Raw genomic sequence first — 27,765 nt, 5'->3', positions numbered from 1 at the left:
GGTGACAGGCTGTAGCCAGCATAAAGGCCTGAAACAGGATGGACCCAGCCAAGGATTTGCTGGATCCTAAGGCAGTCCAGGCATTAGGATTGTTTCCTAAGTCATTCTCAGAGTAGACCAACTGAAACCAATGGAACTTAAGTTACTAATGACTAACTTCTCCCATTGATTTCAGTCAGTCTGCTCTAATCATGACTAAGTCTGGATCCTACCCCATGTGTCTTACATTGGTTGTGAAAAACTCACATACAAGAATTCATGTTTTAAAAAATACAGAATTGGGTCCCAGATTTCTCCCAGCTGCTATTTTTCTATATTTTAAATGTGATTTACGCTTGTGCACCCTACGCAATTGATACGCTATGGGTATCTGCAAGATGTAATGACAGTGAGAAGCTGTCCCAAAACTGATTTTAAGAATAATCAATTATATTATTATTATTATTATTATATGAGTTAAGCATGTGAGATATAAACTTACCTGCCTGGACTTTTTTTCACTGAACCAGATGGGTTACAGGAGACTGGGAACCTTGCAGCAAAACTTGTGGGAGAACAGGATATCAGGTACGTTCTGTCCGATGCATCCAGCCGCTGCATGACAACACAAACCGCTCTGTTCATACCAAGTATTGCAACAGTGATCGCCCGGAGGGCAGGAGGGTTTGCAACCGGGAACTTTGCCCTGCACAATGGCGTATTGGACCCTGGTCACAGGTAGGCAGAACTTCACCACAGTGTTAAGATTATATTTTATATGCCTGTATTGAGAAGGGTGGCATCAGATTCCCAACAATGAATTGGTTGTAAGCCTTAGTGTTTCACATCCTGAGAAAATGTTTCTTCTTGTCATCCAGAAAGTTTCTTGGAAGATTCAATTAAACATGTTTGTTGGTTTACTCTGATAATTCTGCTGACTTAGAAGTATTTCATATTTCAGTGTTCCTGCATGTTTGTTTTGTTTTGTATATAAGATTTCTTACGTGCCATTAACCATAAGGTCCCAGGGTGGGTTGCAGCAATATAATTATACAAGTAAAAACAAGTAAAACAGTTTATTATACAATTATAAAAATGGTTTTGTGTTTGGCTGGCATCCAGACTGTTAGGTAACTAGATCACAGGTAAGTGGCAGAATCCTTTGGGAATAGATCCAGTGCTACTTTTCACCATTTTAAGATTTAGTGAAGCTTTATAGTCTCACAATCCTGGGAGTGGCTTCTTGTGCAAGAATTGGACAATGCAGCCTACCTTCAAAGCCCATAATATGACCAAATCACAAGAGTGCAAGACCAAGATGAGATGAGAAGTCAGTGTAAAAGTAGCAGAGAAGAGGAACCAGCACAGAGACTAGGAGTGAAAGCACACACCAGGGGCTGGAAAAGAATGTCAAATATATGCAGTCAGTTCAAAGAACACAGAAGCTGAAGAGGACAACGTGAAGGATGAGCTGAGAGGAGGATCACATCTAGTGTAGGGTCAGGGAAGCAATCTGGACAGTAAGCATCCCTGCAGACAGGAGCCTACATAGACTGGAATGAGCCAGCTATTACCAAATCAGGATACTAACCTATATATTTTATAAAAAATACTTGTATAAAAATATCACAGCAGTTTGCAACAATTATATATGTACAATAAAAATCAGGTAAAAATATAAAATCACAGATCATCAGCTAACTGTCATAGAAGACATTTTCTTAATTGTCTGCATAAGCCTGGTGGCATTGAAAACATTTCAGGAAATGTTTGAAGGTTAAAAATAGAAGACTCCTACTGAATCTCTTTTGGAAGAGTATTCCATAGGACTGGGCTGATGACACTAATGGCTCGGTTTTGTGACAATGTCAAATGACCCTCACCAACTTGGGGGACAACTGATGCTCCCACAAATGATTTCAGACCTACTCCAATGATCTGCATTTGCCATACTCGATTGCTAATATCATTATTATAAACATTTCAGAAAGGCAGATGTCCCAAATCAGAGCACTTTGTGGGTTTCATCATGCATGCACAACACACACAGGGATACAGATTACCTCTTTATTTTAATAGAGAGAGTAAGTTCACAGGCAGAAAAGAATTAAAGAATTGTGGGAAGCTCTATGTGGACACTGTAGCTCCTGTGCCTAAAAGAAATTCACTAATAGGCAACAAAAAGAACCCCTTGCAATTTAAGAACATACCTATAGCCAACAGATATTTCTATCAAACTTGAAAAAGCAGGGAAATTGGGCAGCTGTAGTGAATGCACCAGGGAAGCAGCACCTCCTCTCTGGGATATTGTACTGCTCTTCAAATTTGTAAAAATGCAAGCACAATTTGGCTTGGTCTTTCACAGTCCAAACCACTTCCTGTGTAGCTTGGAAGAATTTGGTAACATGTGCTTCTGAGCATATGATGAGTGGTGGCAAGAAATGGGATCCTGTGCAAGTTTGCTGAGAATGGATTGATCATTTGCATGCTTATTGGGTTCAGTGCGATTTACTCCCCTGTAATCATGCTTAGGATAGGTGAAACTGACCGTGGGAGAGGGGGAGGAGAGGAGGAGGAGAAAGGGCAGGGTTGGGGAAGGAGAAGGGCAGGTTTGATCATTTGCATGTTGATTGAGTTCAGTGGGATTTACTCCCCTGCAGTGAATGAAACTGTAGGTGAAACTGACCACTGAGGAGGAGAGAGAGGGAGGGTTGGGCAGGAGAAGAGGAGGAAGAGGGGGAAGGAGGGGAGACCAGAGGGGGGAAGGAGGGGAAGGCGAAGAGGAAGGAGAGGATAGAGGGGGACAGGGAGGGGAAAGGCAGGTCTGATTATTTGCATGCTTATTGGGTTCAATGGGATTTACGCCTGTGCAATCTTGCTTAGGATAGGTAAAACTGACCATGGGGGAGAAGGAGATGGGGGATGGGAGAGGAGAGGGAAAGAAAAGGAGGGGGGTTGGAAGTGGAGGGGAAGGGGCAGCAGGAGCAAAGGAAGGGGAGGGCAGGAGCAAGAGGCGGGATAGGAAGGAGAAGGAGGGGAGGGCAGGTTTGATCATTTGTATAGGGAGGGATTTACAGGAGAGATTTACTCCTGTACAATCATACACCTGAAACTGACCTGGGGTGAAGGGATAGGTAAAACTTAGGATAGGTAAAACTGACCTGGAGGAAGGGGGAGAGAATGGGAGGAAGGGTAGGGGTAGTGAGGAAGGGGGAGTAGTAGAGGAGGGAGAGGAGAGGAGATTGGGGGAGCACTGGACAGAGGGAAAGCCCCTTTCCTTTCCAAAAGGAAAACATTGTGAACAGTATCATTCTTTTTCAGCGTTTCCCCCACCTTTGTATTCTACAGCAGGCACATGTAGTCTCCCACTCATATTTAAACCAAAGCTGTCACTGGCAACATCCTAACCAAACCTTTATTTCACTTTAGACAGTCATGGCTTCCCCCAAAGAATTCTAGGAAGTGTAGTTTGTGAAAGGTGCTGAGAGTTGCTTGGAGACACCCTATTCCCCACACAGAGATACAATCCCCAAAAGACTGGCTGAGTGTTAAACCACTGGAGCTGTGACAGGGGAATAGAAGTCTCCCATCAACTCTCAGCACCCTTCACAAACTACACTTCCCAGGATTCTTTGACTGTCTAAAGTGACATAAAGGTCTGGCATTAGTGTGGCCCCCTAATTAGCCAAGCCAAGCAACTGTGAGTCTGGCTTTTAGAACACTGACAGTTGGTTCTTACTGAGCATGCCCTGCACTATCATAGACTTTAATGTTAAATTTCTTAAATTAATTAAAAATCAGCCATGCATTTTAAACTTTTAAACTGCACAAGATGAAGGTCAAGGTATGGGAGAAGGTTAGTAATAGGAGTACAGGCACTCTGTGAATATGGCTGGTTTTTAATTAATTTAAGCAAATTATGAGACCACTGACAGAATAAACTCCAACAGGGATCTGGATTTTTTTCTCTTCTTTTACCTTTTGAACTCTAGATTCTGTCTGTGTTGTGCCCCAGGAGTTAACTCAGGGAGAGGAGTCAGATGAAGACGAGGTCCCTGGGAGCATTGAAGGAAGGGAGAGTGCAGTCAGACCGCAGACTCGGAACCCATAGTGCAACACGCAAACCCAGCACGCCCCTTTATGGTGGAGACGGATGCATTAGGCGTGACCATCGGCACGGTTCTTTTACAACCAGTACAGAGGGGGGGTCTGAGACCATGCACTTACTTTTTGCAGAGGTTGACAAGTTCAGAGCAAAATTACACCATGTGGGAAAAGGAGTTGCTGGCCATTCGGGATGCGTTTGAAACTCAGCAACACCGTTTGGAAGGAGCACAGCACAAGATTGAGGTGCACACCGACCATCGGAACCTGGAGAGCGTCCACACTGTCCGTAAGCTGAAGTAGAGACAGGTGCGCCGAGCGCAGTTCTTCTTCCACTTCAAGATCCATTACATTCCTCAGGCGCAGAATAAACAGGCAGATGCCCTGTTCTGCAAACTGGAATACCTGGAGGATCTGAATCCAAGACCGCTACAACTGATCATACCCCTTGAAAAGATGGTGGCAGGGGTGTGCCAGGACTCCTGGGTGGAGGATCTGTGGATGGCGCAAGAACAAGATCCGTTTGTCCAAGAGAATCACTCAGAGTTAGAGGAGCAGCCTACTTGGAGTGCAGAGGGCTACATGCTGAAGGGGGCGTGCTGTATCATCATGATACCATGTACGTGCCCCCCAGAGATGTGAGAGCCAAGGTCCTGCATCAGTGTCATGACTCCCCCACTGCTGGGCACTTTGGAGTCTTCAAAACCTTGCAATCAGTCACCAGGGAGTTTTGGTGGCCCCATATGAAGGGGGAGGTGGATCACTACATCCAGTCCTGCCCCACCTGTGCCAGAGCTAAACACATCATGAGATGGCCAGCGGAACTCTTAGAGCTACTCCCTACCCCCCCAGGGTCCTTGGCAGATGGTAACTATGGACTTCATCATTGACCTTCCCTCCTCACAGGTGAAGACAACAGTGTTGGTGGTGGTGGATGCTTTTACTAAAATGGTGCATTTCATTCCGTGCATGGGACTCCCAAATGCACAAGACACAGCTCAACTGTATGTGCAGCACGTGTACAGATTGCACAGCCTCCCACACAGTTTAGTTTCGGACTGAGGGACACAGTTTACAGCTCGGTTTTGGCGCACCTTGTGGCGACTGCTGCAGAGCGAACTCATCTCATCACCTGCAGACAGACGGTCAGACTGAGAGAGTGAATGCCATGTGAGAGCAGTATCTCTGCTGTTACGTCAACTACCAGCAGGAAAACTGGGTGTCCTTTTTGCCTCTAGCGGAGTTTGCTTACAACAACGCAGTGCACATTACCACGCAACAGAGTCCATTGTTTGCCAACCTGGGATACCACCCCCGAGCATTCGCTGACCCACACGGCAGCTCCTCCATTCCGGCAGCCAAAGACTTTGTGCAACAGCTCCAGGCAATGCAGCAGCTATTAAAGGAACAGTTAGGGAGAGCAAAGGCAGATTATAAGAGAGCTACAGACCAACATCGACAGAAAGGGCCCGTAATCCATGTGGGAGACAGGGTGTGCCTGTCCACGCGTTACCTGCCTACACGGGGGCGCTGCCATAAGTTAGAAGATCGAAAGGTGGAGCCCTTTGAGGTGGAGGCTCAGATCAATCCAGTGGCTTTTTGTCTGAGACTGCATCCTTCCTTCAAGATACACCCAGTGTTTCATCGCTCCCTGCTTACTCTGGAACACCCTCTGGACCCCCACAGAATGCCAGAGGTGCCTCTGCCCCCATTGTGGTGCATGCACAAGAGGAATATGAAGTGGAGCAGATTTTGCACTTGCGGAAGCACTGAGGGCGGCTTTGATATTTGATTCACTGGAAGGGATATGACTAGACGGAGCATTCTTGGGAATCAGACGATGACGTTCATGCACCGGACTTGGTGAGGGAGTTCCATGATGCTTGCTCGGACAAGCCCAAGCCCAGGGGGTGGGGGGAGATGGTGCATGGAGGGGGGATGATGTTGTGCCCCAGGTGCCCCAGGAGTTAGCTCAGGGAGAGGAGGCAGTTGAAGACGAGGTCCTTGGGAGCATTGAAGGAAGGGAGAGTGCTGTCAGCCCGCAGACTCCCTCGACCAGCCCCCCAATCAAGATAGTTCCCACTCTGCCTGCAAGCCCCCCACCTGAGCTGTTGGGAAGTGACCCCTGACATGCACCAACCATGCCCCCACAGGAATCCCCACCTGGCACTTCAAACGTTTCCCAGCCAACCAGCTTCCCACTCTCTGAAGTCGAGCCATCGCCCATTGAAGCCCCACTGTCAGATGGGCCATCGGAGGCTCGCCCCCCCTTACTCTGGGTGAGATGGCACGAGAAAAGGATCCTTGAGAGGGTGGAACTTCAGAGGAGCCGTCGTTTACGGGCGAAGACCTTCCCTACTTAACCAGGTGCCTGCCCAGGCTCCAGTGCTGATTCAACTCTCCCCACACGCTGCAGAGACTAATTAAGTAGCTTAGCTGGGAACGTAGTGAGCTGGAGTAGACAGGTTTGTGAAGCGCACTGCTTTGGACATAAGCATCACTCTAATAAAGCAAGAATTAAACCAGGCCTCGTCTCCGTCTTGTGTCTCGGGCTCTGGGCAGGATAGCCTGAGTGTTTTGTGTATCTCCATGAAAACCTAGGGGGTTGTTACAGTGTTTCTGAGTTCAGGACTATATGTTTTGTAAGGTTTTGTTTTGAAATGAATTTACGGGAAGCAGCAGAATGGCATGGGGGGTATTTTCAATTTAACACTGCGGAATGCAAAACATCCATCCACTCATGTGGCTGTATAATACAAGGTTGGCATGCTGTAATCTAACACTAACAAGTACAACAATAAGGCTCCATTTTTGATTTAGGGCTCTTGATTGCAATGGAATAATAATGATGGCAGTGGTAGTGATGTTGAATAACAGTAAGTGACCATAAACAATTTTCAGAAAAACCATGTTAACGTTAATATATATGCCAACTTCAAATACGTTTGCAAAAAAGAAGTTGACAACTTGTTTTCTCTGCAGTGTTCAGTAACCTGTGGTAATGGTACTCAAGAAAGACAAGTTCTGTGCAGGACAAGAGAAAATGTTATTGGCTTCTGTAAAGAAGACAAGCCAGAGACAGTAAGGTTCTGCAAGCTACCTTTGTGTCCCAGTGAGTGTTAATCCCCATCTTTTTAAATTTATTTGGGGGTGTGGTAGATGCCTTGTGAAACTTGAGACAGTGCTATGATTAAATGTTTAGTGGTTTTTAGAATATCTGGTGTGGCTCTTCTTAGCTTTACATCTCCCATATTACCAGTTTCAATGGCTTTGCATCTGCTACAGGTGTAAGTAACTATATGAATGGGAGTCTTTCTGTGGTTTCTGATTATTCCTGGAGAAAAAAATATACTAGCAGACAGATGTGATATAATAATAAAAACCAAAGAGGGTACAAAAAGTGTCACCCCTGGAATGAAACTGAAGGTGTTGCTTCTCAGTAGTAGGTGTCAGCCATCAATCAGCCAAACTCCCTTTTTTGAAAGTTTGGCATTTTGAAATTTGGTAACAGTCTGTTGCACAGGCCAATCAAAGATTGCAAATGGCCTCTCCCTTTTTTACTTTTCCCCTTTATTATTTAAATACTTTTCTATTTATTTATGTTATAGAAGTATTTATATATCACCCTCTCGCAAAACATCAGAGCGGTGTATAGTGACATAAAAACATTTTAGAACCATACAAAACAATCATTACAATGACTGGATACTCAAAAAAAAAACATTTTAAACAGCTGTATAGGTTTACTGGCACAAAAAAAGTCTTAAGAGACTCCTGAAACTCAAGAGTTCGGTCACCTGCTAAATCTGTGTTGGAAGAGTGTTCCACAGCATGGGACCATCAACACTAAATATCTGACTTCTAGTGGAGGTCAGTCAGGCCTCTGTAACACGGGGTAGAAATAACAGCACTCCTCTGGGTGATCTGATTGATTCGGTTGAGATATAAGGGCTTAGAGAGTCCTTAAGTTATTCTGGACATAGGTTGTTCAAGGTTTTGTACAGTATATAATCAACACAATACTAAACCTGGCTCAGGAGGATATGGGCAGCTGGTGTAGATGTTGTAGCACATACTGTCGATCTTCTGTCCCTATCAGCAGTGTAGCTGCTGCATTCTGTACCAGCTGGAGCTTCCGGACCAGGCCCCGAGCAGCACCACATTGCAGTAATCCAGTGTTGAGATTAGAAACACATGAACTACAGTGGCCAAATTGTCCTGATCCAGATACAGCTGTACCTGTACCAGACAAAACTGGTAAAACACGTTTCTAGCCAGCAAGGTCACTTGGGCCTCTTATGACAAAGATGTAGCCAGGAATACCCCCAAGCTATATATCTGCTCCTTTAGAAGGAATGCAACCCCATCCAGAACAAGCAACTGGACTGTCCTCCAAACACAGGAACCATCTACCCACAGAGCCTCCATCTTCCCAGGATTCAAACTCAGTTTATTGGCTCTCATCCAGTCCACTACAGAGCTTGCACAGCCTCTCCTATTCATATGTTATAGAGCAGAGCTGCATATTGTCAGCCTACTGATAACATCATGCTCCAAACCTTCCAGTGACAACTCCCAATGGCTTCATACAGATGTTAAATAGCATTGGAGGCAAAGGAGTGACCTACAAAACCCCATAGCACAGGTGCCAGGAAGTCAGAAGAGCACTCATCCAATGCTACTCTTTGGACTTGACCATACAGCTAGGAACGGAACCACTGTAGTACAGTGCCTCCAATACCAATCTCACACAATTGATTCAGGAGGATACTGTGGTTAATGGTAACAAAAGCTGCTGAGAGATCAAGTAATAGTAACAGGGTTGCACTCCTGCTGTCCTTCTCCCAATACAGGGCATCCATCAGAACAACCAAGCTGCGTTCAGTCTCCAAACAAGGCCTAAACTCAGATTGAAGTGGATCCAGATTAGTCTATTCTAGGAGATGTTTGTTTCCCAGATATCATACAAAAAAGGAAACTAAGCTCCCCTGTTTTGGCACCCTTAACGTCACTTCACATCAACAAACCCAATGTTGCAACTGAGGGCATGCTGCACAGGAGAGCCACAGACAATTATGGCTCCCTGATGAGTGTACGCTTGTGGTGTACACTTTTTCAAGCACATGTAGACCTTATATCTTTAGATGTTAGGGTTGTTAAGTGTACATTTTAAAATGTAAGGTTTGGACATATTTGAATCTATGATAAGTATAGTCATTAGAGAGCCAGAATTGTCTGCATGACAAAATCTTAAGATGGTAGGAAGCCTGTATGAAAGCATGTGTATGATGCATGTATTCTGTTTTGTTTTGACTTTTGGAAACCATTTCAACCATGCAATGAATTTGAACAGAGGCATCAAAATGGTTAAATTCTTGGAAAGTAATAATGTAGTATAGCTCTGGCTTTTCAAAAGAGTTATTGTTTTCTTTATCAGAATGGTAGCTAATCTATTAATTCTGTTCACTCAACCAAAGATTTTAAATGATGCATTAAGAAGCTACAGATGTGATATTTTCCCCTTCCTGCCCCCTTCTTCTTTCTCTTTCAGAAAATTCATCAGATACATCAAAGAAAACTTACATGATACAATGGTTGTCAAGACCAGACCCAGATTATCCTATCCAGAAAATATCTTCAAGTAAAAGACCCATTTATAACTCTGCCTTTGCCCTTAAATGCATGCCACATCACTTGTGGACTTTGCCTTCTGCTCTATTCTTCTTCCTATATGGAAAATTTCCTTGAATCTGCCAAGTTTATCTTGGGCTGAATCTTTTTTTCCCCTACACTGGGCCTTGGCGCCCAGTGTCTTTCTTCTCTGGAGATTGAGCAGCACTTGCTGCAGTGGAGATCGTGAAGGTGTTGGATGTGTGAAGTAGGATCTCTTCAGTGTGTTGCAAGTCCTCTAAAAAGTGAACTGGTATCAGTTTGCTTGTTGATTGGTGATGGTGAAAAAAGGCTCTTAACTGGCTCAAGATTTCAGTTTGATGGTGAAACTGAGAACTTATTGTGAATGTGATCACATCACAATAATGACACCTTGTAGTGCTAAAGTTCTCCTTTTGTCTAAAGGTCCTCTATCTCACAATAGGTTAGCTTCAGTGTTTTTGCAGGATAGCCAAACTAATTGAAAGCACTCATTCCATCATTCTTTCCAATCTCATTGCTTCTTAACTCATGCTTCACAGTATTTTAATTCTTGACTTTAACACTTTGTTACCATGAAAAAAGCTTATTACTACAGGTAGATGAGACTGTCTGTACATTCTTGTCAAATGCTGCTACTGTACTATGCTTTTTGTTGAAGCTCTTCTACCTATTTTTTTTTCTTTCCAAAACCAGCAAGAGGTTCTTCACACAATTTTGCCAAAATGTTCCTTACGGTCATATATATATCAAATACAATATGGCAAAACATGTGGTACATGCTACAGATTGTGGTGTGCAGTATTTTAATATCATTGGGACAATAAGACATTGTCATACTTGCAATGTCAAAAATTGTTCAACAGTGAACTCTTTATGCAACATTACATCCATCAGTCTTTTTTCACCATTTGCATGTTTGACTTGACTGGTTCAGCTGTATGTGTGTGTTCGTGTGTACGTGTATGTGTGTGATCTATAGATGTGTGTCAACTGGCAAACATAACAGTGTGAACAATGACAGAATTACCTCAATTTTTATTGCTTTGTTTCATTTTGCTTAGGGAGAAAGAAACTACATTTAGAAAAATGCCTTAAACTTTAATTGCATTGGCATTAACCACCAGTTCCAGCTTTAAATATAAATAGTGCACTGGTACCATGAATTGATATTCATGTAGTGTTTTTACTTGAATGATAAAACACTGGAAGGACGTTTGCACAGTCCACGTATGAGGAAGGAAATGATCATTGCCAAACTAAAAAGGTCCATTACCAAACTTATTTCTGCTTTGATTTGCAATTATTGTTTCAGCATGTGTTTGTGCTGAAGATCTATAGCTTATTGGTCATGAAACCACTTATAGGACATCAAATAACAGAAACATATTGGTCCCTGAGTATATAGCAAATTGCTTGCTACCTTTCTCCACCAAATCATATCCCTTAAGAAGGTGGTCTTGTGGATCTTTTAACAATGTAGCACTTCAAAACTGTCATTATCATGTGATCACATACTTAAATTTTGCTGTTACTATGATGATTGCCTGCAACATGTTAGTAATTTCCCATATCAACGTAAAAGGCAAAGACACGTTATCTGGCACTAAATACTGTTATGTAAAATAATTGGTGTTTAACTGTTATCAATTTATTCATGACTGTTACCTTTAAATAGACAACTGTCAAGTGATGTTTCAAGCTATGGATGGCTATAGAGAATGGTGCAATAAGGTATCTGGGCATTGTGCACTAGATCTATATGCACTTTGGTTTATCAGGGATATTTTATTAGTGTTTTGTATGTATTTAGCATATTATTAAAGATGTGCCAATTCAGTTTGCTTTTCAATATTTTTTTATGAGGCCAGTTGAAATGTGTACCAAGTGACTGTGCAAATAACTATTTTTTTCTTACTGCTCAGTTGAAGACAAACTTCCAGTCTGTCATGCATATTGCAAAATAAAATAAGATAAAAGTTCAGCAGGTCTGGCAGTTTTGCTTGAGGAAAACAAAATAAATTTATTCTGATATATACAAGTTTTAAGTACAAGAGAAACAACAGAGTCTAATGCACCTTAAAGACTAATGGGTTTATTGTGGCATAAACTTTTGAGTATGCAAATGGGTTGCAGTTCACAGATGTTTATGCCACAATAAATCTGTTCAAAACTCTGTGTCTGCTGTTTTTGCTGCAACAGAACTAATATGGCTACCCTCTGGAATTTCTTTATAGAAAATGTAATCGTAAATGGAAAGTATTTTGATTGTATCACTAGAGTCAATTATCTCATGTGACTCTATATTTGATCTGCATGTTTTGGGGATTGTTTTGCTATTACAAGGCATTTTTCTAAAGATGCTTCCAGACATTGTTATATTGAACAGCCAACAAAGTTCTTAATTTAAATATTAGTTTGAAAGATATGTATCAAATACTCGCCATGATTTAGCTATCTTATAAATTTAGTTATATTCTAATCCTATCTTTTTTTAGATTAATGAGTTTATATATAGAGAAGACATTATTTCCCACTCTCTAGAGAATTCTAGGGAAGTTATTTTTCCCTTATTAATTTAATCTGATGGGAGTTTGATTTCACAATGAACTGACCAGTTAACACAAGTTCAAGTAACACTAGAATCACATTTTGTTATTGTTTTCTACACATGCACATGGATTTGCAGATTGGTAGTTCATGCTTAAAGGGCCTAATCTTTGTGAATCAGTCCTAAATTTTGAAAAACATTAGACTGATATGTTTGCCAATTAAACACACTAGTGCCCTATTTTATGTAAGTAAAGGATGAGTGAAGAGACATCATGTATTCTTCCTTTCTAAAATCAATGACTGTGTCTGCATTTGATCAGGTGATGCTATATGTTGCAATGTGGTTGAAAGCCTGACATTTATGCTGCCATACCTGCCTGTAGTGCTGTTCTAATAGCCTTGTAATGCTGTCATAACCTCATGGTTGGTTGCACCCTTCCCATGGAGAACTTGTAAGCATGCATTTGAAACCTCATGGAGATAAACACTGCTGGGAGGGTGGATTTGAAGTAGCGAAATGGCAGCTTCACAAACCTAACTCTTTGCTTCTCTGCTCCTATTGCCCTTGTTTGAAGAGGCTTTTCCTGTTCTAACAGGGCCACTGAGCTGCTGTTATATATTTCTAATGTACTATATAGCTGGAGCCATAGAAGAGCAAGAATGTTTACCATTGGTGCCTTTCATTTATTATTTATTTATTATTTATTATTTTATTTATATCCCGCCCTTCCTCCCAGCAGGAGCCCAGGGCAGCAAACAGAAATGCTAAAAACACTTTAAAACATCATAAAAAAGATCTTAAAATACATTAAAACAAAACAACGTTAAAAATATCGTTAAAAAAAAGCTTTAAAAACATCTTTTTTTTAAAAAAGGGTTAAAAACATATTATTAAAGAAAACGTATTAAAAACAATTCTAACACAGACGCAGACTGGGATAGGTCTCAACATAAAAGGCTTGTTGAAAGAGGATTGTGTTTCTAGGGTGTCTGAGACAGTAAATCCACATGGTGCAATCCCATATTTTTCCATTTAATTCGGATTTACCCTTTTCATGGAAAATCTATTTAGTTTTTTTTTTAAGTTGCCAATGACTAATTATTGATATCTGAATGTCCCATTTGCAATATCAAGCCTTTGTCTAGCACCCTTTATCAATTTCTGTACAAAATTGATGGTAATGGAAAACTCATATTCACTTTATCTGCACTGAACAATGTGTTTTCTTCAGTGCTTTCAAATAAACAAGAGTTTATCTGAGTGGCTTTTAAGGTCTGGGTATCTGAATCCTATTGTAGACTACTCCTTAGGGAGTGAGATTACCAGGTTATAAAATTGCATTGCTTCTTGTATTTAACAAGTTCCTGTTATTCCAAGTGACACAATTAACACGGCATCAAGAAATTGAAGGCTACTCTGTCATGCTCTAGTGTAGTGGTTAAGGTGTTGGACTATAACCTGGGAGACCAGGGTTGAAATCCCCACACAGCCATGAAGCTCACTGGGTGACCTTGGGCCAGTCACTGCCTCTCAGCCTCAAAGGAAGGCAATGGTAAACTCCCTCTGAACACCACTTACCATGAAAACCCTATTCATAGGGTTGCTATAAGTCGGAATCGACTTGAAGGCAGTCCATTTCATTTTTCAAGGCCTGAAAATGATATGAGATTTATAGTATCATTTGGCTACAATGGACTCATTCATAACCGTGATGCAAGATCCCATGTACTTTGTACCTCACAGCCTATATCATTTGCATTACGACATATTATGGTCATAAAATGACAAAAGCAGAAAGTAGGAGCATACAAGATGTGCATGTGTAGGAGAACACATCCACTTTGCTTCTAAGATTCCTGATTATTTCTATGTCAGAATCATATGTACTAACAGCAATTTCAGTTCCCAGAGTGCTGGTCATTACGTAGCCAAAATGGCAGTGTGTATACACAAAAGGGAGGTATCAGCAGGCTCAGGAGAACCTCAAGATTTGTAGAAGTAAAAAAAAATCTTTAGGGGAAAATTTCCTAAAAGGATGAACTCAGCATGCTCAGTGGTCATGGCTTGCTGACTGACTCTTGGGGAAGTGTGGGGAGGGTTGAAAACCAGATAGGAAGGGGTATGGGATAAATTATGTTGAATAGGAGCATTCTACACCTGAACTGCTACTGCAGTAAAGCGTTGTAGTATAGTATTTTTATTGCTTTGGAAGTTCTCCAGAACATTTTCCACAATGTATCAGAGTTGACCTTCATCACTGTCCACTCATATGCTGTGGTATCAATTTGAAATTCAGAACGCTAAGAATCCGTCAAGCTGTAATCCTCCTTAATGGGCAGTTCTCAAGTCTGCTAGCATGTATTCCATTGCTGGATGCCAATATATTTATGTATAAGAAACTCTTATTGTGATCAGATGCAATTAAAACCATCCGAAGTTCTGAAATATCGTTTGAAATTTCCATTCCAGCCCATGACAAAGGCACAACACATTCTAGTTGCCAGCAATATATCTTGACTCACTGACTCTGAATTTTTTATGCTTAATGAATCAAGTGTCCGTTTTTAGCTGGGTGAACTAAAGCTGGCTATTCAGGGTCAGTGGTCTGAAATTATTATTACTATTCTTATCATTATCATCATCCCACCCTTCCTCCCAGACGTTGTCCAGGGCAGCAAACAAAAACACTAAAAAACATCTTTAAACATCTTAAAACAAAACATCTTTAAAAACATCTTCAAAAATAAATCTTTAAAATATATTTTGTTAAAAAATCCAATACAGATTCAGACTGGGATAATGATAAGTTACGGATACCATGTGAAAAGGTGTTGGAAATGTTTCCATATGGTGACACCTACATATAACACCTGTAATGTCTGCAAGATGTTCATGAATTTTCACATTTGGTGCCAACTGCTGATACAAGTGTATACAAATTCTCAATGTGATTACAGTAATCCATACGGTGAGTAATTCTCACAGATGCCATATGGATCCATTGCCACCCAGAACCAGTCGCAATTACATCCCACATAGCAGCCAAATGTGAATTTGGGGGCAGGAAGTCTTGAAACCACATCATTCAGGAATGTAATTGAGTGCCCTCATCACCACATCCCATGAAGGCTGGAGTAGCATGTAAAATTTTGAATTAAAGTTTTTGATCACTACAAAAAATGTGAGAATACTTCAGTCAAGGCCCTGTATTATGTCTTAATATTACTGTATACAAGAACTTCTAAGTCCAAGTTTGCTTGATTCTGTCTGTGGTTTATAGCATACACATAATTCTATTTTTCTCTTCCAGAAGAACATTGTCAAGGAGACAAGTCAATGTTTTGTCGCATGGAAGTTCTCTCTCGGTACTGTGCAATTCCTGGTTACAATAAACTGTGTTGCAGGTCTTGTAATATGTACAGTAACAAAACAGGAAGTGGAAACTCAACAGAATCCAACCATAGTAAGGTGAATGATATTGAAGAGGATATCACTCCAACACTTACAACACCTGTTGAAGCTCACATCCCACATACTACTTCAGGTCCACCAATTGTTTCCAAGGCAAACATCACCAGTTCCAATGCAACTGAAGATCAGCCGGAAGGTAACGCAGTGGACGTTCCATACAAAATCCATGGACTGGAAAATGAAGTGCCACACCAGAACATTATTTTGAGGAGGAGACTACGTTACGAAAGGACAAAGAACCAAAGAATTCAAGAGCTGATTGCTGAAAAAAGGAAAAAAGAAATGCTCAGGAAATTACATTAAAATAGAAATATAACACAAAGATTTTTCCTCTCTTATAGAGATGTTACCAACGCTGCAGTAATGTCCGTGTCATCATAGAGACTAGATACAAATAGTGGTGCTATGGCAGAAATGCCAAATGCTATAGCCTGCAATAAAAGGAAATTTAGGATTATTTAAGTTAATATAAATGTTGTAATAATGGCTAGGATTACAAGATGCCACAGATACTAGTGCAATATCCTCATAGGTTTTGCTGCTACTTAGCAGTGCTGCCTAGATCAGCAAGGTTCTTACTTTCTGTGGGCTCTCTTGCTCCCTCAGTGTGTCTTCTTGAGTCCAATAATTAAGAGGAGATTGTAATAGCTTGACTGAAATTCCTAAGTAATGTTTGAAAGCCTATTGTACAGCGGATAGAACCTCAGCTTCAGGTAAGCATATGTCTGCTTTAAAAAAAACAACAACCAACCATTCAGGTCTTAAATATTTGGAAATAAGTTCATTTGATTTCAGTGGAACTTATTTCAAAGTCGGTGTGCCAATTTTGCCTGTCTTTTCATTGAATTCAATGGTGCTATTCCCATACTCAGGCTGCAACAAAAAATACCACAGCAAGATAAAGGACCTAATTTAGATCCTGTTTTAGGAATCAAGCATAAATACGTGATTTCTGTTAACCACTTGAAAAACAAAGTAGGTAAGAAGTGGTGCTACTTACTGTACAAAAGCTGGCTGTGGAGGGAGTATTCTTCAGAGGTGGTATAAGAAAGCAATATCTACAAAATTATACTACTACATACAATACAAGGCAAACCCAAGTAGCTTTTAACATTCTCATTCTTGCAAAATAAAAACTTTACATGCAAGTGTGGGAGGTTGCCCGAGTAAAAGCCATCACATAGCCTGCTTTGTTTTATCTCAAACTTAGGGACCAGTACAATAATCAATATTAATCAATATACCAGCCCCCATCAACTTCAGCTAGAGAAGTCACACACTAAACTTTAGCAACAAATTCTGAAATAGTAGCATTCTTGGAAAAAATATTGAACATTATTAACATACTGACTCACTGGATCAACCCAGATTGTTCCAGTCACCCACAGTTTCAAGGTTTTTATTTGTTTTCAAATATCTGCATTTCATAGTCTTAAATGCTTGCAGTGCAATTACAACAGTGTTTTAACAATTTCCCCCAGCTTTTACCTATATTGTGATTAATTCAAATTACTGGATTTCCCTTTCATTTCAGTTGGTGCTTTTTGTGAAAAATGTAGCTTTTTTATTCCATTTTCTACGGTGCAATGTTATGTCATTGGGGTCGTGAACAACTTGGGTTTTTCACAGTTCATTAGGATAGCTGTACTGTAGCAGAAACAAATGCATGTCATTATGCATATATATATATATATACCCAGTATGGAATCTGCTTAGATCTTAGCAATATATAGTTTGACAGCCCTTTGAGTACTGGTTTCATCTCACACACCACTTTCTGAAAGGTTGCATGGATGTAAGTAGCATCACAGTCTATTTGCTGGTCATTCTGTTCAAAGGCAAATGTATAGTGAGATCCTAACCACGTTTATTCATAAGTAAGCCAGCCATTGGGACTTACTAAGAAGTAAGTGTGCTTGGGACAGCAGCCTTAGAAGAGTTATTCAAAATCATCCATATTGAGTAGATAGGGATTTAAAGCTTGAGCCAGTTCTGAAAAAAAAGTTTTCCCATCAATTTAACTTGATAATGGAATGGATCAAACTCTTAGGTATACCTGATATTTTTACAATATATCTGGTGGCTGCAAGGGAAAGTAGCTGAGCACAGGGACACATTTCAGCCACTATTGCTAATGGTTCAGAGGCTGCATGGACTGAAAAGCCACTTCCTGCTTCTGTATGTGTGTGTGTGTGTGCGCGCCCTTCTTTATCTTATCACTTCCTAGGATATGAATGCTCAGTAGTTAATGCAAGATTCTTAATGCTATTATTTCCTTCATAATCTAACTGAAAAATAGCTCCTTATTACTGCAAGTATAGACCCCAAATTCCAGAGGCAATTTATTATGCACACTTTTAACTTTTCATTGATATGCAGTGACTAACTTTATAGTTTGGAAGTTGGTGACAGTTATTCAAAACCATCCATATTAATGAGTTTCCATTTCAACCAGATCTCATGAGACTAGTCCGTGGATATCTTATAATTAGCCACAGCAGTCTTTTGTATCCACTGGAAATAAAAATTTGGAATGCTATAATATCATAGCATACAATATAGAATGGACTTCACATTTAAGCTATAGATGTTTCCCTTTTAAAATGTAGTGATCATCATCTAATTCTAGCCACATGTCAACAACTACTGGCATAGTAATGTGGATGCACGTTTTCACCTGGATTAGCTGCTTATATCTAAGCCTGCTTCTGCAAAGACATCTTTCTTGGGATTGGAATGACTGTCCACTGAATGAAGATAACATTCCATCATACAGCACTATCATAGTAGAACATAAGTGAACATGCTGTAAACAGTAAATATCTCAAAACCATAGGCAGGTAGTTGTCTGAAACTGTAGAATTCATCTGAAAGACATGGATTTGCTTCTTTTTTGCCAAACAATATGAATTTCATTGTCTCATTGAGTCTTTGTCCCCCTTTCATGCATTCTTAAGAGCAATTCCTGTTAATATACTTCCATGAACACCCCCCTCCTCTGAAAAAAATGTCTTTTTCTAATGGCAGTCTATTTAATGAGAGAAGCCTATTAGCAGTATCTGGTGTCTTTCCAGTGGGTCTTGGTATACACTTAATCTTGATTTAATTTAGAAGTTTCTCTCTCTCTCTCTACCTGCACCTCAAAAGAAAATACAATAACATACATAGGATTTATCTTTCATTCACTATATATATGTCATAGTAATCTGAAATATATGAAGAAATAAATCCATATGAAACCCAGTTATTTTCACTGAAACTTCCTAATGATATAGGAAGTAATTAGGGACAAATGTTAGCAATGTGATTGCCTCATTTTTCTGGAAAGCCACCCACCAACAGAATACTTTGTAGCATAATATTCTGCAGTTGCTTCATGGCAATAAAGGCAATTTTATACATTTATAAAGTGACTTTTGATCTGTATAGGCCTTGATCTAGGGCCATATGTGAATAACTTCAGATGCCCAGTGGGGCATTCCTCTGTCATACCAATCCCACCCCACTTTGTATTGTAGGTGGCTTTTAAAACTTGGAAGAGCTTTTAAGTGCAGTTTGCAATACACATCAAAAGCTTCAATTAGGCAAAAAGTGAAAAGGGAGCCTGCCAGGGCATGCTCCTCCACATGCTGAAATGGCTATTGTAGGCTTATAGCCTTCATTCATTTGGGAGTGGGAGGAGCAGCATTGGGTGATCTGTATTCAAGTAGCTCCGCTATCCTTGGTATTCTTTGCTTGAGCAACGGTTTCCCTATCATCCTGCTCTGATGGGGCATGGGGCATTATAAATCTTCTTGTTGCCCTAGTCTAATTTTGCATCTCAGGTTTTCCCAGTCCATTTCTTACATTTCTGGCTACTTTTTGCTTGCAAAACTGATATACTAGGAATATATCATAGCAACACAAAGGCTGCAGTCCAATACACACTTACCTGGGAATAAATCCCACTGAACCCAATGGAGCTTACTTTGGAGTAGACATGTATTGGATTGCAACCAAAGTTTCCATGATGCAGCAAAGAGCTTTGGTCCCTTTCAAAGCTGTATGGTTGGTAGAAGTGTGACAGCAGGTGCTGGGGAAAGCATCACCAGTTAGATTCTTGCCTATTGTCCTGCTTTTAAAAGGTATAGGAAACCAGCCGGGGGGGACGGGACACTGCAACTGTATACAAGTCCTACAGTGGGGCTGTCCAGTAACACTGGACCACATTGCCTGCTAAGTGATTACTGCTTCACTGTTAATGAATCTGAATGTCTACAGCTACAAACATTGAGATTATTTTCTTCTTCATGTTATTTCTTCTGTGGAACACATCCAGATCTGCTTCCTCTTCACCTTTTCCCTCCTCACTCCTCCATCTGAAGTTTTGCTCTGTTTTGTGTGAGCAGGGAACTGTACCCTGACACCCCCTCCCCCAAAAAATCCCTTTTCTTCTGAGCAGCAGAAGCTACTGCTGTGGTGGTGGTATTTTCATACTTGCCAGCATGTTGACAGTATAAAGATAATTAGTTAGTAATTCATATGGATAAACATACATAATAGAAATGGAAGTGGCCTGTAAAGGGGAAACCACAGGTGGCCGGGACAGAAGCAACTGTCTGATGCCTGGCCTAGAGCACTACTTGATTTCTCTTGCGCTGGAATAACTGGCTTGCGTACTGTTCAGTGAATCTTCAGCAAATGGGTTGTTTACTGTATTGTAAAGCATGCAATGTCTTCTTTTTCACCAGGCAGTGTCTTCTATACATAGCAATCTATAAAATCACTGACATGTTTATCACATTTTCATTTAAAGCATAGCTGTGCTTCTGGCACAACATGACAGAGTTTCTCACAGTTATTCTAGTTACTGCTCCTCTGAGATTTCAGAAGAGGCTGGCTGATCCATGACACAATCTACAAACAAAAGATTGTCCATGCTTCAAGTAAAGGATCCTCATTTTAAATGCAGTAGTTTTGATTTGAAAAACACTTGTATGAACATGTCATTCAATTAGAATTGGCAGCTCTCTCCCTTTCTGCTTCTGTGTCTTTAACAGCAGCTTACTGCTCTGCAAACATGAGCATGTGAGAACACTTATGTTCACATTGTGAAATGCTTCAGTGGTAGAGCTTGGAAAAGTTACTTTTTTGAACTACAACTCCCATCAGCCCCAGCCAGCATGGCCACTGAATTGGGCTGATGGGAGCTGTAGTTCAAAAAAGTAACTTTTCCAAGCTCTGTGTGGCTGGTTCCTGTAGCTGAAGCTGCTGCAAAGGGAAAGGGGCAGGCCTGGGGGTACTTTTCTAGTCAGTTGAAACCACTACATTCAACTGCCTCAGTATGCAGATTTGATGTAAATTATTTCTGTCCCTGTTATTTCTATGTCCCTGTAACGATCGGAAAAGCAAACTGTTGCCCTGGTTGCATTGCCTTTAGCACGACTTTGTTACCATTCTATCCATTATTATGACCATATCTCTGGCAATACTTATTCATATGCAAGAGTTTTCAGTACTAAGCTACTCATTGGACTGCCAAATTTCATCTATCAGGTTACCATCTCCATTCTGTAGCTCGGTGCCCATTGTGACCAACTTGTGGCCTTTTCACATGACCATCCAGTAGGTCATGGGCATTTGAAAGCCTTGCACTCCTTGTATGAGGCCAACCAGACAAATACACCCACATCTATGTGCAAGATTCCACTTTCAACTGCATTAGGAAACACTAAAAAAATTATCTTTGTAGTTAGACAAAAGTTGAATCCTCCTGGGGGTGGGGGCCAGGTACAGCTATGGGAAGGAAGCCAACATGTGCAGGTTTTTCAAGCAGTTTCCAATAGTTGCCATATGCCAAATGGTTATGTGAATAGACCCTAGAATGTCTCATTTGAAATATCACTAAATGGTGCTTCACCCAGTACTCAAAGGGTTTTTGTGATTTACTTTTATTATAGAATGCATTTACTACTTTATTTACTCACCTACAATGCACAGTATTAGCTATGTTATTATGGCACAGCCATTCACATACAATGCATATGCCTTAAGGTCAGCTGCAATAAATAGCCATGAATTGTATATTAAAATGTATATACAAATCAGAGCCTTTAATTTTATAATTTATTAAAGTCCAGATGTCTGGATACTTTTGCAAAGGAGTTTGGCTTTGTCACTTTGATTGCTCTGTGTGTTCTCCTAGAAACGGCAGCAATTGCCATTTCCTTCCTAGAATACTTCCACACTTGGGCCCTTTAATACTGCTGAGGCATTGCTCTTCTGCAATTACCTAGAAGTAGAATTAAAACAGTGTTTCCACAACTATATTCCACATTGCAACTCCACAAGACCATCCCCACAAGCAAGAACTTAATATATGTTTAAACAGAACTAAGTTTTGTTCAGCAAAGATCTTGTCAGTCCCAGCTACCCATCCTTTAGTTAGTCATTTCCTGTTTGCCCTTTTCTCTTATTGAAGTGGATGCTGGTTCTTGACTACTATCCATTTAATTGTTTCCCTTTGCCCATAGCCGCAGCATTCCCAAATTGTCACTTTAATTAGGAAGTTCCTATTCTCTGCCACTTGGCCCTTCGATGTCATTTCATTCATGCCATGGCATGCAGTCATTTGGCAGTAGCATCTGGATTCTCAGGTAAAGCTGTCCATTTCAGAGAAAACAGCTAGTGTCTAAGTAGCAGGTATAAACTTCCGAAACAAGTAAGTCACAATGCCATGGCCAAAAGTGTAATAGAAAGTATGGATGAACCCTGGGACAGCTATGCATCAGTAATGATAGGGAGAAATTCAGGTCAGGTCACATTTAAATGCAAACCTTTTGAGCTTTCTGAAGCAATACACAAACTGAAACACAGCCATCCTTGGAGCATCACATATCTCTGAATTTTACAAGGCAGTTCTCCAGCCCAGTAATGTGTACAAAAATGCATTATATTAAGGGAAATTGCTTTGCACACAGGTATATATTAGGTAAAATTGCATACAAAAATGTGTATATTAGGAGAAATTTGCACTAAAATGCTGATGAATTTTCATGAGGACTTTTTTTGGGGGAAAACCCATCACAAACCAATGTGGTTTTTCAGATTGGGCAAATGAGAAAATGAGAAACCCCAAAGTTCACCAATTCACTCATCCCTATGCATCAGTGAATGTTACCTCAACGCCATAGCATCTTACAGGATCTGAAGCTATGGAGAGCTCATACATATTGAATTCATATGTATTTTTTATTTTATTTTAATGGGCTTTTACCCAGCCCTTAAGTAAAATAAACCCTCTCAGAATGGCTTACATAAGATCAATAATAAACAGGACAATCCCTGCCCACAGGCTTACCATCTAAAACACACATGCATGGGCAAATGGTCTTAGACACCTTACTTTTTTGGGAGCAGGATCCCTATGCCTCCAGCATCTTATGAAGCAATCAGCATGAAAGGGGAGTGTGTTAGTCACTGAGAAGAATCTTCTAACATGCTTCCTTGTCCTTTCCTGCTGATTGGAGCCAATCAGAGTGAAAGGAGGTGAGTCAGCCACTGAGAAGACCCTTCTCAGTAACTAACACTCTTCTCTTTCATGCCTATTGGCTCCTAAGGACATCTCTTGTTGTGGGAGAAGGCATTAACAAGGATCTCATTCTCAAACCAGCAGGGGGGGGAAAGGTTGGAAGAAGGCATGGCTGTGACTATCACAAAGGGATCCTGCACTTCTGAATTTGCCACTACACTACTGCAAGCAAGTTAGGGGAAATTACAAGATTCCTATAAAGACCAGCCTCAATGGAAACAGGTCAGGGAGCCAAATACAGCTATTCTCTCAGCTAGCTGGATTAGCTCCAGCGAGTGTTTTTCAACCGGTGTGCCTCCAGATGTTGTTGGACCACAATTCCCATCTTTCCTGACCATTGGCAATGCTGGCTGAGGCTGATGGGAATTGTGGTCCAACAACATCTGGAGGCACACCGGTTAAGAAACACTGGCTCCAGCAGTGCTCCTACACTGCACCTACCTCCCCATTATCATGCCACCCTACTTCCCAGTAAGGTCCAGCTGCACACCTGCCAGGAAGGAGCATTGCAGTTGCTTCCCATCTCTCCCTCTGCTGCAATCAGATGGAGTGACTGCTAGTAGATGACAGCTGCAGGTGGAGAGAAGCCAAATAGCACCTGGTCTCCCAGCAGAGCAGTTCCTGTTGTCCAGTCTTTACCTCTGCTGAAGCCAGCTGAAATATGTGCACATGTGTAAGTGGATAGACTATAGACATAGTCACTTTATTGGTTTTGTTGGCTAGGTAGATGCCATGTCCTTGTTGTCCTCAGACCATGAAACTGGCGTGTAGCCTGGCAGTGGAAGGATACATAAGGTAGTTATTCAATTCCATGGATACATCACCTTGAGCACCAGTATGTTGAAATATGCAGCCAATAAATTTTAGCAAAGTTAATGATAATGATACACCAAGGTGAGCTGGCAACATTCACCATTAATTTATCTCCTATTGATATGGTCTTTCTTTATGTCTCTGCCAGTTAATCTGTCTTGACAAGAAACTGAACAAAATGAGAATGGTAGTATGGAATGCTGCACACCACCCACTTCATTTCATTGAATCACTAGCAGGGAGAGGGGAGGCTGCTCCTATTTAAGCACAGTGGGATTCTAGCATGTCCAAAACAGAAATCAAGATTGTGGTGCGTGGCCACGATGCCTGTCCCTCCCCATCTCTGGGGCACACAGTGTGAAAGTCGGGAAGATAGATGACACAACAGGATATTGAGGGGGACAGAGAGACCTTGAATAGAGAGCCTTCCAACTTCTGCTAAACATTTGCACTAGCACATCTGCCAGCATAACATGACCACACCACTGATTTACAAACATTATCTTTGCCTGATTTGTACTTTCTCAAACTTTTGATAGCTAATGGACCCTTATTCTGCATAAAAATTGGAGGCACAATTAATGCCTTATACCTGAAAAAGTTTAGTTTTAGAAGGTGCAAGAGTAAGATCTACAAACGCTCAGAGGATCATACTTCTGAGTTTTTGCATGAGCCACTAATAGGGTAACTCAGAGGCAAGTTATTACCCCGTGAGTGGGCATGGGATTGTGGCATGACTGTTGAAGACATACCTTCTCTGAGAACAAATAATTCTACGGCCTGCCTTCATCACAAGTGATTGAATGATCCCATCACACCTGAAGGAGACAGAAACAGCAAAAAGACCCACCATTCAGGAACTGACAGGAAAGTAACATGGCAGCAACAGTGTATCACTCAGAGACGTGACAATGTGTGTACTTTGAGGACTATGATTATTTAACGAATTTATTTTGCATGGCACACCACATTTATGTCACAAAGCACACAACAGCATTGTGGCAAACTAATAATTATTCAGGAGTAGGGTTGCCAGGTTCAGTCCCTGATCCTGATCCTGTATCTTTAGGAGAACAGAAAGTCAGCCAAGTGCAGGTGTTCTTGCAACCCTGTAATGGGAAAAACCACAAGGTGGAATTCTCCCAGGGGCGTCACTACCGGGGTGCGGAGGGTGCGGCCCGACCCCGGGTGTCACCATGAGGGGGGTGACACCCAGAGCCACCCCACCCCACACCGTTGCCTGGCAAGGCTGCTCCAACTCCTCCTCGGAGGAGAGCGGGCGGGCAAGACCGGGAGCAGTGTCGGCGGGGCAAGGGAGGCGCGCCGGCATTCCCAGGCCTTCTCCAGCTGGGTGCCCCTCTGGCACGCGCCCTCCCAGGGGCATGGATGGGGTGGCTGGCCTCAAGTCTATGCGCACACGTGTGCACGCACGCAAGTCCAGCCACCTCGTCCATGCCCCTGGGAGGGTGCACACGGGAGGTCTGCACCCCCCCGCACTCCCGCTAGTGATGCCGCTGATTCTCCCTTCCCCTTGCACAACTTTTAAAGATATAAAAGACCTCTTGGTTGCCAGGCCCAGCCTCCAAGAGGTCTTTTGTATCTTTAAAAGTTCTGCAGGGGGGAGGGAGAATTCCACCTTGTGGTTTTTCCCATTACAGGGTTCCAAGAACACCTGCACTTGGCTGACTTTCTTTTCTCCTAAAGATACAGGATCAGTCTCAGAGATTGAACCTGGCAACCCTATTCAGGAGTAATTGTTGATATACCATCCTCCTAAGAATGTGTTGAAGCAGGCAATATCCTGAGTGGTCTGTACCAGGTTTTGCATGTGATTTTTTTCTTCAGTATTAGGGGTGCTTTTTCTGCAAAGCTTTCCAGGAGCATCTCTGTCTTTATTTTGAGTTGTTGGAGAAATGTGCCTTGCCTGTTTAGGCCTTGCACACAGTGAATTCAGAAATTCAGTACAATTATCTGGCCTGGTCAGGACAGCGTGGCAAGGTACTGAACACATCATAGTTCTAATTTTAGACTGATTTTTCCTTACTCTGTAAGTCAATATATACATCTACATTTCACCGATACACTAGTGGGACCATCTCATAACCCAGAGATGGTGCCTGTGACTTTAAATCATAGAAATGGAAGTGTCCTCAAACATCACTTAGTCCAACCCCTTGTGGCTGCAGGAAACCCACTACTATAGAACATTTGAGAGGTATCCATCCAGCCTCTGCTTAAAAGCCTCTAATGAAGGAGGACACACCACCTTCCAAGGTAGGTATGATGTCCCTGTATATATAATACTGTAAATATGGTAAGTGTGGGTTTATTAGAGTATATGTGGTAAGTAGACCGAGTGAGAGGGGGGAGTACATGGGTTGGAATGTTGGAGAATGTTCTATGATGATTGGCTGAGCGTTTGAGTGTCTGAAGGTATAAATGAGAGGATGACAGCTGAGGGGGTTCGTTGGGTCAGTTGGTTCTGTGGGTTGGTTTTGGATAGGGTGGATTGGATTAGGCGGGTAGTGAGGCAGGTTGTTGATGACTAAGAAACATAAATAGTAACGCATCTTATGAAACCACATGCTTGTTGACTATACCTTTAAGTAATCTTGTTATTCCTTGTGTATATAAATAAATATTTCTTGGTTTAACAAAACGCCTGATCCTTGGCTGGGTTTACACACACCAGAAGGGTGGGCAGGGCATATACCAAGGTTGGGAAACAGTATCAATGGTGGCAGCAGTGAAGAGATAGTGTAACATCATCAGGTATCCAAAGCAACCCAGGGCTGTAATTTTTATAGGCACAAAGATACAGGGGGGTTGTGGCCTGTAAGTGCACCCAGACATAAAGTACCAATAAGCCAGGAGGAGACGAAGGCACAGTCTCAAGGCAATATTGTTTACAGGGAGTGTCTGGTGGTGCTGCCTAGCAGGGGGATCTTGAGAGATCTTTGCTAGTGCCAGTGAGAGAACCGTTTTGAGAGCAGGACCCCGAGGTGGGACCGTGACAAGGCGGTGACCGCAGGAAGGGGCCTGACAGTAGGAAGTTCCACTATCAAACAACCTTTAGTTCTTCCTAATATTTAGCTGAAATCAACATTCTTATAATTTGAATCTGTTGGTTTGGGCCCTAACCTCTGGAACAACAGAATATAAGCCAAGTAAGGCTAGAGCCGCCACCACCCTTTCCTAATGCTATATAATGTAGAGGACTTCTTACAGCCAGTGATAAGACACAGCTTCTACCGTACACTATGGTCCTTACAAGGAAAATGTGTCGAGAGCGGGAGACTCAGCAGGATGATATCTTAGAAGACTTTTTAGGAGGTGAGAGTCAACTTAAAATAACTCAATTCTTTTTCCCGGCAAATGTGGAGAAGAGAGTTTCATGCTCCTGTCCGTTGGAACTTGACCCCCACTTAAAGGAGCCTGACTGCACCTCTAATCCTAATTCTACCACGCCATCTTATCTACCTGGAGTTGAACTGGACTGGTCTTTAGACTCTAGAGTCCTACATATGCTTCAGGAACCTTCACTACCGGATAGTCCTAACCTTGCTTTGGAGTTGGCACAAGCTGAGTTTCTGTCAAAGTCCAGGGGAGTCTCAGCTTCAGCTAC

The 27,765-nt window shown here is 41.6% G+C and overlaps 1 protein-coding gene across 3 annotated transcripts in view; it reads left to right on the top strand.

The window, feature by feature from the left end:
• ADAMTS2 (ADAM metallopeptidase with thrombospondin type 1 motif 2) overlaps nucleotides 1–21,871 on the top strand; it is a 460,134-nt gene extending 438,263 nt beyond the window's left edge. For 2 of the 3 annotated variants that reach the window (XM_061617298.1, XM_061617297.1), the window contains 4 exons: nucleotides 510–717; nucleotides 7,066–7,195; nucleotides 9,635–9,724; nucleotides 15,597–21,871. In XM_061617298.1, coding sequence (XP_061473282.1) covers nucleotides 510–717; nucleotides 7,066–7,195; nucleotides 9,635–9,724; nucleotides 15,597–16,060 — 892 coding nt within the window. In that variant the 3' untranslated portion in view covers nucleotides 16,061–21,871. Of the gene's footprint in view, nucleotides 1–509; nucleotides 718–3,971; nucleotides 4,228–7,065; nucleotides 7,196–9,634; nucleotides 9,725–15,596 lie in introns of those variants that run through there. The other variant, XM_061617299.1, reaches the window with a different exon arrangement.
• Nucleotides 21,872–27,765: the final 5,894 nt, after the last annotated feature.

The sequence above is a fragment of the Rhineura floridana genome, chromosome 3, assembly GCF_030035675.1.
Source record: "Rhineura floridana isolate rRhiFlo1 chromosome 3, rRhiFlo1.hap2, whole genome shotgun sequence".
NCBI classification, from domain to species: domain Eukaryota; kingdom Metazoa; phylum Chordata; class Lepidosauria; order Squamata; family Rhineuridae; genus Rhineura; species Rhineura floridana.
Note: the sequence above shows the minus strand (reverse complement) of the source record. Positions and strands in the feature narration are given on the sequence as shown.